This window comes from Excalfactoria chinensis, unplaced genomic scaffold (genome assembly GCF_039878825.1).
Source record: "Excalfactoria chinensis isolate bCotChi1 unplaced genomic scaffold, bCotChi1.hap2 Scaffold_377, whole genome shotgun sequence".
NCBI lineage: Eukaryota > Metazoa > Chordata > Aves > Galliformes > Phasianidae > Excalfactoria > Excalfactoria chinensis.
In genome coordinates, this window is record NW_027315665.1 from 2,024 (window position 1) to 14,134 (window position 12,111).

The 12,111-nt window shown below is 50.8% G+C and overlaps 1 protein-coding gene across 1 annotated transcript in view; it reads left to right on the forward strand.

Annotated features, from left to right (window-relative positions):
• Positions 1–398: 398 nt before the first annotated feature.
• LOC140264987 (arf-GAP with Rho-GAP domain, ANK repeat and PH domain-containing protein 1-like) overlaps positions 399–12,111 on the forward strand; it is a gene marked incomplete at its 3' end in the record, with an annotated part of 46,822 nt that continues 35,109 nt past the window's right edge. Inside the window, exon 1 of the mRNA XM_072360869.1 lies at positions 399–568. Within this exon, the coding sequence (XP_072216970.1) occupies positions 403–568 (166 nt within the window). The remainder of the gene's footprint in view (positions 569–12,111) is intronic.

A 12,111-nucleotide genomic window follows, 5' to 3' on the forward strand; every position in this document is an offset into this window, starting at 1 on the left:
TAACCCCATAACCCCATACCCATAACCCCATACCCCATAACCCATAACCCTGACCCCATAACCCCATACCCCATAACCCTGACCCCATAACCCCATAACCCCATTACCCCATAACCCCCTGACCCCATAACCCCATAACCAACCAACCTGACCCCATAACCCTGATCCCATAACCCTGACCACATAAACCCCATAACCCTGACCCCATAACCCCCTGACCCCATAACCAACTGACCCCATAACCCCCTGACCCCATAACCAACTGACCCCATAACCCCCTGACCCCATAACCAACTGACCCCATAACCCCCTGACCCCATAACCCCATACCCATAACCCCATACCCATAACCCCATACCCTATAACCCCATACCCATAACCCCATACCCCCAGGCTCTGTGTATGGCCGTGACCACCAGTGACGTGGCCGAGACTCAGTCCCTGGTGTTTTGTGGGGCCGAGGTGTCGTGTCCTACAGGGGATCCCGAATGTCCCACCCCATTAATGCTGGCACAGAGGAGCGGCCAGAGCCTGCAGGTCCAGTTCCTACAGCTCAACCTCAGCTCCGGTAAGGAAACCCCATTAAACCCTAAATAGGGCGGCCCTATATAGTAGGTGGCCCTATATAGTAGGTGGCCCTATATAGGTTGGCCCTATATAATAGGCGGTCCTAAATAGGTTGGCCCTATATAGCAGGCAGTCCTATATAATAGGCAGCCCTATATAGTAGGTGGCCCTATATAGTAGGTGGCCCTATATATAGGCGGCCCCAAATAGGCAGTCCTAAATAGGCGACCCTAAATAGGTTGGCCCTATATAATAGGCAGCCCTAAATAGGTTGGCCCTATATAGTAGGTGGCCCTATATAGTAGGCAACCCTAAATAGGCGGCCTAAATAGGTTGGTCCTAAATAGGCGGTCCTAAATAGGTTGGCCCCATATAATAGGTTGGCCCTATATAATAAGGCGGCCCTATATAATAGGCGGCCCTATATAATAGGCAGCCCTAAATAGGTTGGCCCTATATAATAGGATGGCCCTATATAATAGGCGGTCCTATATAATAAGGTGGCCCTATATAGTAGGTGGCCCTATATAATAGGTGGCCCTATATAGTAGGCGGCCCTATATAGTAGGTGGCCCTATATAGTAGGCGGCCCTATATAGTAGGTGGCCCTATATAGTAGGTGGCCCTATATAATAGGGTGGCCCTATATAGTAGGCAGCCCTATATAGTAGGCGGCCCTATTTAATAGGTGGCCCTATATAGTAGGCAGCCCTATATAGTAGGCGGCCCTATATAATAGGCGGCCCTAAATAGGTTGGCCCTATATAATAGGATGGCCCTATATAATAGGCGGTCCTATATAATAAGGTGGCCCTATATAGTAGGCAGCCCTATATAGTAGGTGGCCCTATATAGTAGGCGGCCCTATATAATAGGGTGGCCCTATATAGTAGGCGGCCCTATATAGTAGGTGGCCCTATATAGTAGGTGGCCCTATATAATAGGGTGGCCCTATATAGTAGGCAGCCCTATATAGTAGGCGGCCCTATTTAATAGGTGGCCCTATATAGTAGGTGGCCCTATATAGTAGGTGGCCCTAAATAGGCCGGCCCTAAATAGACGGCCCCCAAATAGGCCGGCCTAAATAGCTTGGCCCTATATAATAGGTGACCCTATATAATAGGTGGCCCTATATTATAGGCTGCCCTAAATAATAGGCGGCCCTAAATAGGCCGGCCCTAAATAGGCCGGCCCCAAGTAGGTGGTTCCATATAGGCCGGCCCCAAATAGGTCGGCCCTAAATAGGCGGCCCTAAATAAGCCGGCCCCAAATAGGCGGCCCTAAATAGACCGGCCCCAAATAGGCGGCCCTATATAGGCCAGGCCCTAAATAGGCGGCCTAAATAGACCAGCCCCAAATAGGCGGCCCTATATAGGCCAGACCCTAAATAGGCGGCCCTAAATAAGCCGGCCCCAAATAGGCGGCCCTAAATAGACCGGCCCCAAATAGGCGGCCCTATATAGGCCAGGCCCTAAATAGGCGGCCCTAAATCCACTTCCGGGTTTCCGCTGCCCGCTTTCGGTTTGGGATCCTTATGGGGTTTTGCTGTGGGGTCCCTATAGGGGATGCTGCCCTATAGGATGGGATATGGGGTCGGGGTCCCTATGGGGTCTTATGTCCCATAATAAGGGATATGGGGTCGGGGTCCCTATGGGGTCTTATGTCCCATAATAAGGGATATGGGGTTGGGGTCCCTATAGGGTCTTATGTCCCATAATAAGGGCTATGGGGTCGGGGTCCCTATGGGGTCTTATGTCCCATAATAAGGGATATGGGGTCGGGGTCCCTATGGGGTCTTATATCCCATAATAAGGGAAATGGGGTCGGGGTCCCTATGGGGTCTTATGTCCCATAATAGGGGATATGGGGTTGGGGTCTCTATGGGGTCTTATGTCCCATAATAAGGGCTATGGGGTTGGGGTCCCTATGGGGTTTCTGCCCTATAATAAGGGATATGGGGTTGGGGTCCCTATGGGGTCTTATGTCCCATAATAAGGGATATGGGGTCGGGGGTCCCTATGGGGTCTTATGTCCCATAATAAGGGATATGGGTATGGGGTCCCTATAGGGTTTCTGCCCTATAATAAGGGATATGGGGTTGGGGTCCCTATGGGGTCTTATGTCCCATAATAAGGGATATGGGGTTGGGGTCCCTATGGGGTCTTATGTCCCATAATAAGGTTTATGGGGTCGGGGTCCCTATGGGGTCTTATGTCCCATAATAAGGGATATGGGGTCGGGGTCCCTATGGGGTCTTATGTCCCATAATAAGGGATATGGGGTCGGGGTCCCTATGGGGTCTTATGTCCCATAATAAGGGATATGGGGTTGGGGTCCCTATGGGGTTTCTGTCCCATAATAAGGGATATGGGGTTGGGGTCCCTATGGGGTTTCTGCCCTATAATAAGGGATATGGGGTTGGGATCCCTATGGGGTCTTATGTCCCATAATAAGGGATATGGGGTCGGGGTCCCTATGGGGTTTTATTGCCCTATAATAAGGGATATGGGTCGGGAACCCTATGGGGTCTTATGTCCCATAATAAGGGATATGGGGTTGGGGTCTCTATGGGGTCTTATGTCCCATAATAAGGGATATGGGGTCGGGGGCCCTATGGGGTCTTATGTCCCATAATAAGGGATATGGGGTCGGGGTCCCGATGGGGTCTTATGTCCCATAATAAGGGATATGGGGTTGGGGTCCCTATAGGGTTTCTGCCCTATAATAAGGGATATGGGGTCGGGGTCCCTATGGGGTCTTATGTCCCATAATAAGGTTTATGGGGTTGGGGTCCCTATGGGGTTTTATTGCCTTATAATAGGGATATGGGGTCGGGGGTCCCTATAGGGTCTTATGTCCCATAATAAGGTTTATGGGGTTGGGGTCCCTATGGGGTCTTATGTCCCATAATAAGGGATATGGGGTGGGGGTCCCTATGGGGTCTTATGTCCCATAATAAGGGATATGGGGTTGGGGTCCCTATAGGGTCTTATGTCCCATAATGAGGGATATGGGGTCAGGGTCCCTATGGGGTCTTATGTCCATAATAAGGGATATGGGGTCGGGTCCCTATGGGGTTTTATTGCCCTATAATAAGGGATATGGGGTTGGGGTCCCTATGGGGTCTTATGTCCCATAATAAGGGGTATGGTTTGGGGTCTCTATAGGGTCCTATGTCCCATAATAAGGGATATGGGGTTGGGGTCCCTATGGGGTCTTAAGTCCCATAATAAGGGATATGGGGTTGGGGTCCCTATGGGGTCTTATGTCCCATAATAAGGGATATGGGGTCGGGGTCCCTATGGGGTCTTATGTCCCATAATAAGGGATATGGGGTTGGGGTCCCTATAGGGTTTCTGCCCTATAATAAGGGATATGGGGTCGGGGTCCCTATGGGGTCTTATGTCCCATAATAAGGTTTATGGGGTTGGGGTCCCTATGGGGTTTTATTGCCTTATAATAGGGATATGGGGTCGGGGGTCCCTATAGGGTCTTATGTCCCATAATAAGGTTTATGGGGTTGGGGTCCCTATGGGGTCTTATGTCCCATAATAAGGGATATGGGGTGGGGGTCCCTATAGGGTCTTATGTCCCATAATGAGGGATATGGGGTCGGGGTCCCTATGGGGTCTTATGTCCCATAATAAGGGATATGGGGTGGGGGTCCCTATGGGGTCTTATGTCCCATAATAAGGGATATGGGGTTGGGGTCCCTATAGGGTCTTATGTCCCATAATGAGGGATATGGGGTCAGGGTCCCTATGGGGTTTTATTGCCCTATAATAAGGGATATGGGGTTGGGGTCCTATGGGGTCTTATGTCCCATAATAAGGGGTATGGGGTTGGGGTCCCTATGGGGTTTTATTGCCCTATAATAAGGGATATGGGGTTGGGGTCCCTATGGGGTCTTATGTCCCATAATAAGGGGTATGGGGTTGGGGTCCCTATGGGGTTTTATTGCCCTATAATAAGGGATATGGGGTTGGGGTCCCTATGGGGTCTTATGTCCCATAATAAGGGGTATGGGTTTGGGGTCTCTATAGGGTCCTATGTCCCATAATAAGGGATATGGGGGTTGGGGTCCCTATGGGGTCTTAAGTCCCATAATAAGGGATATGGGGTTGGGGTCCCTATGGGGTCTTATGTCCCATAATAAGGGATATGGGGTTGGGGTCCCTATGGGGTCTTATGTCCCATAATAAGGGATATGGGGTCGGGGTCCCTATAGGGTCTTATGTCCATAATAAGGGATATGGGGTCGGGGTCCCTATGGGGTCTTATGTCCCATAATAAGGGATATGGGGTCGGGGTCCCTATGGGGTCTTAAGTCCCATAATAAGGGATATGGGGTTGGGGTCCCTATGGGGTTTCTGCCCTATAGGATGGGATATGGGGTTAGGTCTTTATGGGGTCTTATATCCCATAATAAGGGATATGGGGTTGGGGTCCCTATGGGGTCTTATGTCCCATAATAAGGGCTATGGGGTCGGGGTCCCTATGGGGTCTTATGTCCCATAATAAGGGATATAGGGTTGGGGTCCCTATGGGGTCTTATGTCCCATAATAAGGTTTATGGGGTTGGGGTCCCTATAGGGTCTTAAGTCACATAATAAGGGATATGGGGTTGGGGTCCCTATGGGGTCTTATGTCCCATAATAAGGGATAGGGGTTGGGGTCCCTATGGGGTCTTATGTCCATAATAAGGGATATGGGGTCGGGGGTCCCTATGGGGTGTGATGTCCCATAACAAGGTTTATGGGGTCGGGGTCCCTATGGGGTCTTATGTCCCATAATAAGGGATATGGGGTTGGGGGTCCCTATGGGGTCTTATGTCCCATAATAAGGGCTATGGGGTTGGGGTCCCTATGGGGTTGGGGTCCCTATGGGGTTGGGGTCCCTATGGGGTCTGATGTCTCATAATAAGGGATATGGGGTTGGGGTCCCTATGGGGTCTAATGTCCCATAATAAGGGATATGGGGTCGGGGTCCCTATGGGGTTTCAGCCCTATAATAAGGGATATGGGGTTGGGGGTCCCTATGGGGTCTTATGTCCCATAATAAGGGATATGGGGTTGGGGTCCCTATGGGGTCTTATGTCCCATAATAAGGGATATGGGGTTGGGGTCCCTATAGGGTCCTATGTCCCATAATAAGGGATATGGGGTCGGGGTCCCTATGGGGCCTTATGCCTATAATAAGGGATATGGGGTTGGGGTCCCTATGGGGTCTTATGTCCCATAATAAGGGCTATGGGGTCGGGGTCCCTATGGGGTCTTATGTCCCATAATAAGGGATATGGGGTCGGGGTCCCTATGGGGTCTTATGTCCCATAATAAGGGATATGGGGTCGGGGTCCCTATGGGGTCTTATGTCCCTTAATAGGGGATATGGGGTTGGGGTCCCTATGGGGTTTTATTGCCCTATAATAAGGGATATGGGGTCGGGGGTCCCTATGGGGTCTTATGTCCCATTATAAGGGATATGGGGTTGGGGTCCCTATGGGGTCTCAGGTCCCATAATAGGGATATGGGGTCGGGGTCCCTATGGGGTCTTATGTCCCATAATAAGGGATATGGGGTTGGGGTCCCTATGGGTTTTATTGCCCTATAATAACGGATATGGGGTCGGGGTCCATATAGGGTCCTAAGTCCATAAAAAGGGATATGGGGTCGGGGTCCCTATGGGGTTTCTGCCCTATAATAAGGCTATGGGGTTGGGGTCCCTATGGGGTCTTATGTCCCATAATAAGGTTTATGGGGTCGGGTCCGTATGGGGTCTTATGTCCCATAATAAGGGATATGGGGTTGGGGTCCCTATGGGGTCTTATGTCCCATAATAAGGGATATGGGGTCGGGGTCCCTATGGGGTTTCTGCCCTATAATAAGGGATATGGGGTCGGGGTCCCTATGGGGTCTTATGTCCCATAATAAGGGATATGGGGTTGGGGTCCCTATAGGATCCTATGTCCCATAATAAGGGATATGGGGTTGGGGTCCCTATGGGGTCTTATGTCCCATAATAAGGGATATGGGTATGGGGTCCCTATGGGGGTTTCTGCCCTATAATAAGGGATATGGGGTCGGGGTCCCTATGGGGTCTTATGTCCCATAATAAGGGATATGGGGTTGGGGGTCCCTATGGGGTTTTATTGCCCTATAATAAGGGTTATGGGGTCGGGGTCCCTATGGGGTCTTATGTCCCATAATAAGGGATATGGGGTTGGGGGTCCCTATGGGGTCTTATGTCCCATAATAAGGGATATGGGGTCGGGGTCCCTATAGGGTCTTATGTCCCATAATAAGGGCTATGGGGTTGGGGTCCCTATAGGGTCTTATGTCCCATAATAAGGGCTATGGGGTCGGGGTCCCTATGGGGTCTTATGTCCCATAATAAGGTTTATGGGGTCAGGGTCCCTATGGGGTCTTATGTCCATAATAAGGGATATGGGGTCGGGGTCCCTATGGGGTCTTATGTCCCATAATAAGGGATATGGGGTCGGGGTCCCTATGGGGTCTGATGTCCCATAATAAGGGCTATGGGGTCGGGGTCCCTATGGGGTCTTATGTCCCATAATAAGGGATATGGGGTTGGGGTCCCTATGGGGTCTTATGTCCCATAATAAGGGCTATGGGGTTGGGGTCCCTATGGGGTCTTATGTCCCATAATAAGGGATATGGGGTCGGGGGTCCCTATGGGGTCTTATGTCCCATAATAAGGGCTATGGGGTTGGGGTCCCTATGGGGTCTTATGTCCCATAATAAGGGATATGGGGTCGGGGGTCCCTATGGGGTCTTATGTCCCATAATAAGGGATATGGGGTCGGGGTCCCTATGGGGTCTTATGTCCCATAATAAGGGATATGGGGTCGGGGGTCCCTATAGGGTCTTATGTCCCATAATAAGGGATATGGGGTTGGGGTCCCTATGGGGTTTCTGCCCTATAGGATGGGATATGGGGTTAGGTCTTTATGGGGTCTTATATCCCATAATAAGGGATATGGGGTTGGGGTCCCTATGGGGTCTTATGTCCCATAATAAGGGCTATGGGGTCGGGGTCCCTATGGGGTCTTATGTCCCATAATAAGGGATATAGGGTTGGGGTCCCTATGGGGTCTTATGTCCCATAATAAGGTTTATGGGGTTGGGGTCCCTATAGGGTCTTAAGTCACATAATAAGGGATATGGGGTTGGGGTCCCTATGGGGTCTTATGTCCCATAATAAGGGATATGGGGTTGGGGTCCCTATGGGGTCTTATGTCCATAATAAGGGATATGGGGTCGGGGTCCCTATGGGGTGTGATGTCCCATAACAAGGTTATGGGGTCGGGGTCCCTATGGGGTCTTATGTCCCATAATAAGGGATATGGGGTTGGGGTCCCTATGGGGTCTTATGTCCCATAATAAGGGCTATGGGGTTGGGGTCCCTATGGGGTTGGGGTCCCTATGGGGTTGGGGTCCCTATGGGGTCTTAGGTCCCATAATAAGGGATATAGGGTTGGGGTCCCTATGGGGTCTCATATCCCATAATAAGGGATATGGGGTTGGGGTCCCTATGGGGTCTTATGTCCCATAATAAGGGATATGGGGTTGGGGTCCCTATGGGGTCTTATGTCCCATAATAAGGGATATGGGGTTGGGGTCCCTATGGGGTCTTATGTCCCATAATAAGGGATATGGGGTTGGGGTCCCTATAGGGTTTCTGCCCTATAATAAGGGTTATGGGGTCGGGGTCCCTATGGGTCTTATGTCCATAATAAGGTTTATGGGGTTGGGGTCCCTATGGGGTTTTATTGCCTTATAATAGGATATGGGGACGGGGTCCCTATAGGGTCTTATGTCCCATAATAAGGTTTATGGGGTTGGGGTCCCTATGGGTCTTATGTCCCATAATAAGGGATATGGGGTGGGGGTCCCTATAGGGTCTTATGTCCCATAATGAGGGATATGGGTCGGGTCCCTATGGGGTCTTATGTCCCATAATAAGGGATATGGGGTGGGGGTCCCTATGGGGTCTTATGTCCCATAATAAGGGATATGGGGTTGGGGTCCCTATAGGGTCTTATGTCCCATAATGAGGATATGGGGTCAGGGTCCCTATGGGGTTCCTGCCCTATAGGATGGGATATGGGGTTGGGGTCCCTATGGGGTCTTATGTCCCATAATAAGGGATATGGGGTTGGGGTCCCTATGGGGTCTTATGTCCCATAATAAGGGATATGGGGTCGGGGGTCCCTATAGGGTCTTATGTCCCATAATAAGGGATATGGGGTCGGGGTCCCTATGGGGTCTTATGTCCCATAATAAGGGATATGGGGTCGGGGTCCCTATGGGGTCTTAAGTCCCATAATAAGGGATATGGGGTTGGGGTCCCTATGGGGTTTCTGCCCTATAGGATGGGATATGGGGTTAGGTCTTTATGGGGTCTTATATCCCATAATAAGGGATATGGGGTTGGGGTCCCTATGGGGTCTTATGTCCCATAATAAGGGCTATGGGGTCGGGGTCCCTATGGGGTCTTATGTCCCCATAATAAGGGATATAGGGTTGGGGTCCCTATGGGGTCTTATGTCCCATAATAAGGTTTATGGGGTTGGGGTCCCTATAGGGTCTTAAGTCACATAATAAGGGATATGGGGTTGGGGTCCCTATGGGGTCTTATGTCCCATAATAAGGGATATGGGGTTGGGGTCCCTATGGGGTCTTATGTCCATAATAAGGGATATGGGGTCGGGGTCCCTATGGGGTGTGATGTCCCATAACAAGGTTTATGGGGTCGGGGTCCCTATGGGGTCTTATGTCCCATAATAAGGGATATGGGGTTGGGGTCCCTATGGGGTCTTATGTCCCATAATAAGGGCTATGGGGTTGGGGTCCCTATGGGGTTGGGGTCCCTATGGGGTTGGGGTCCCTATGGGGTCTGATGTCTCATAATAAGGGATATGGGGTTGGGGTCCCTATGGGGTCTAATGTCCCATAATAAGGGATATGGGGTCGGGGTCCCTATGGGGTTTCAGCCCTATAATAAGGGATATGGGGTTGGGGTCCCTATGGGGTCTTATGTCCCATAATAAGGGATATGGGGTTGGGGTCCCTATGGGGTCTTATGTCCCATAATAAGGGATATGGGGTTGGGGTCCCTATAGGGTCCTATGTCCCATAATAAGGGATATGGGGTCGGGGTCCCTATGGGGCCTTATGCCCTATAATAAGGGATATGGGGTTGGGGGTCCCTATGGGGTCTTATGTCCCATAATAAGGGCTATGGGGTCGGGGTCCCTATGGGGTCTTATGTCCCATAATAAGGGATATGGGGTCGGGGTCCCTATGGGGTCTTATGTCCCATAATAAGGGATATGGGGTCGGGGTCCCTATGGGGTCTTATGTCCCTTAATAGGGGATATGGGGTTGGGGTCCCTATGGGGTTTTATTGCCCTATAATAAGGGATATGGGGGTCGGGGTCCCTATGGGGTCTTATGTCCCATTATAAGGGATATGGGGTTGGGGTCCCTATGGGGTCTCAGGTCCCATAATAAGGGATATGGGGTCGGGGTCCCTATGGGGTCTTATGTCCCATAATAAGGGATATGGGGTTGGGGTCCCTATGGGGTTTTATTGCCCTATAATAACGGATATGGGGTCGGGGTCCATATAGGGTCCTAAGTCCCATAAAAAGGGATATGGGGTCGGGGTCCCTATGGGGTTTCTGCCCTATAATAAGGGCTATGGGGTTGGGGTCCCTATGGGGTCTTATGTCCCATAATAAGGTTTATGGGGGTCGGGGTCCGTATGGGGTCTTATGTCCCATAATAAGGGATATGGGGTTGGGGTCCCTATGGGGTCTTATGTCCCATAATAAGGGATATGGGTCGGGGTCCCTATGGGGTTTCTGCCCTATAATAAGGGATATGGGGTCGGGGTCCCTATGGGTCTTATGTCCCATAATAAGGGATATGGGGTTGGGGTCCCTATAGGATCCTATGTCCCATAATAAGGGATATGGGGTTGGGGTCCCTATGGGGTCTTATGTCCCATAATAAGGGATATGGGTATGGGGTCCCTATGGGGTTTCTGCCCTATAATAAGGGATATGGGGTCGGGGTCCCTATGGGGTCTTATGTCCCATAATAAGGGATATGGGGTTGGGGTCCCTATGGGGTTTTATTGCCCTATAATAAGGGTTATGGGGTCGGGGTCCCTATGGGGTCTTATGTCCCATAATAAGGGATATGGGGTTGGGGTCCCTATGGGGTCTTATGTCCCATAATAAGGGATATGGGGTCGGGGTCCCTATAGGGTCTTATGTCCCATAATAAGGGCTATGGGGTTGGGGTCCCTATAGGGTCTTATGTCCCATAATAAGGGCTATGGGGTCGGGGTCCCTATGGGGTCTTATGTCCATAATAAGGTTTATGGGGTCAGGGTCCCTATGGGGTCTTATGTCCATAATAAGGGATATGGGGTCGGGGTCCCTATGGGGTCTTATGTCCCATAATAAGGGATATGGGGTCGGGGTCCCTATGGGGTCTTATGTCCCATAATAAGGGATATGGGGTTGGGGTCCCTATGGGGTCTTATGTCCCATAATAAGGGATATGGGGTTGGGGTCTCTATGGGGTCTTATGTCCCATAATAAGGGCTATGGGGTCGGGGTCCCTATGGGGTCTTATGTCCCATAATAAGGGATATGGGGTCGGGGTCCCTATGGGGTCTTATGTCCCATAATAAGGGATATGGGGTTGGGGTCCCTATGGGGTTTATATCCCATAATAAGGGATATGGGGTTGGGGTCCCTATGGGGTCTTATGTCCCATACTAAGGGATATGGGGTTGGGGTCCCTATGGGGTCTTATGTCCCATAATAAGGGCTATGGGGTCGGGGTCCCTATGGGGTCTTATGTCCCATAATAAGGGATATGGGGTTGGGGTCCCTATGGGGTCTTATGTCCCATACTAAGGGATATGGGGTTGGGGTCCCTATGGGGTCTTATGTCCATAATAAGGTTTATGGGGTCGGGGTCCCTATGGGGTCTTATGTCCCATACTAAGGGATATGGGGTTGGGGTCCCTATGGGGTCTTATGTCCCATAATAAGGGATATGGGGTTGGGGTCCCTATGGGGTCTTATGTCCCATAATAAGGGATATGGGGTCGGGGTCCCTATGGGGTCTTATGTCCCATAATAAGGGATATGGGGTTGGGGTCCCTATGGGGTTTCTGTCCCATAATAAGGGATATGGGGTTGGGGTCCCTATGGGGTCTTCTGTCCCATAATAAGGGATATGGGGTTGGGGTCCCTATGGGGTCCTATGTCCCATAATAAGGGATATGGGGTTGGGGTCCCTATAGGGGATGCTGCCTTATAGGATGGGATATGGGGTCGGGGGCTCTATGGGGTCTTATGTCCCATAATAAGGGATATGGGGTTGGGGTCCCTATGGGGTTTTCTGTCCCATAATAAGGTTTATGGGGTTGGGGTCCCTATGGGGTCTTATGTCCCATAATAAGGGATATGGGGTTGGGGTCTCTATGGGGTTTCTGACCTAT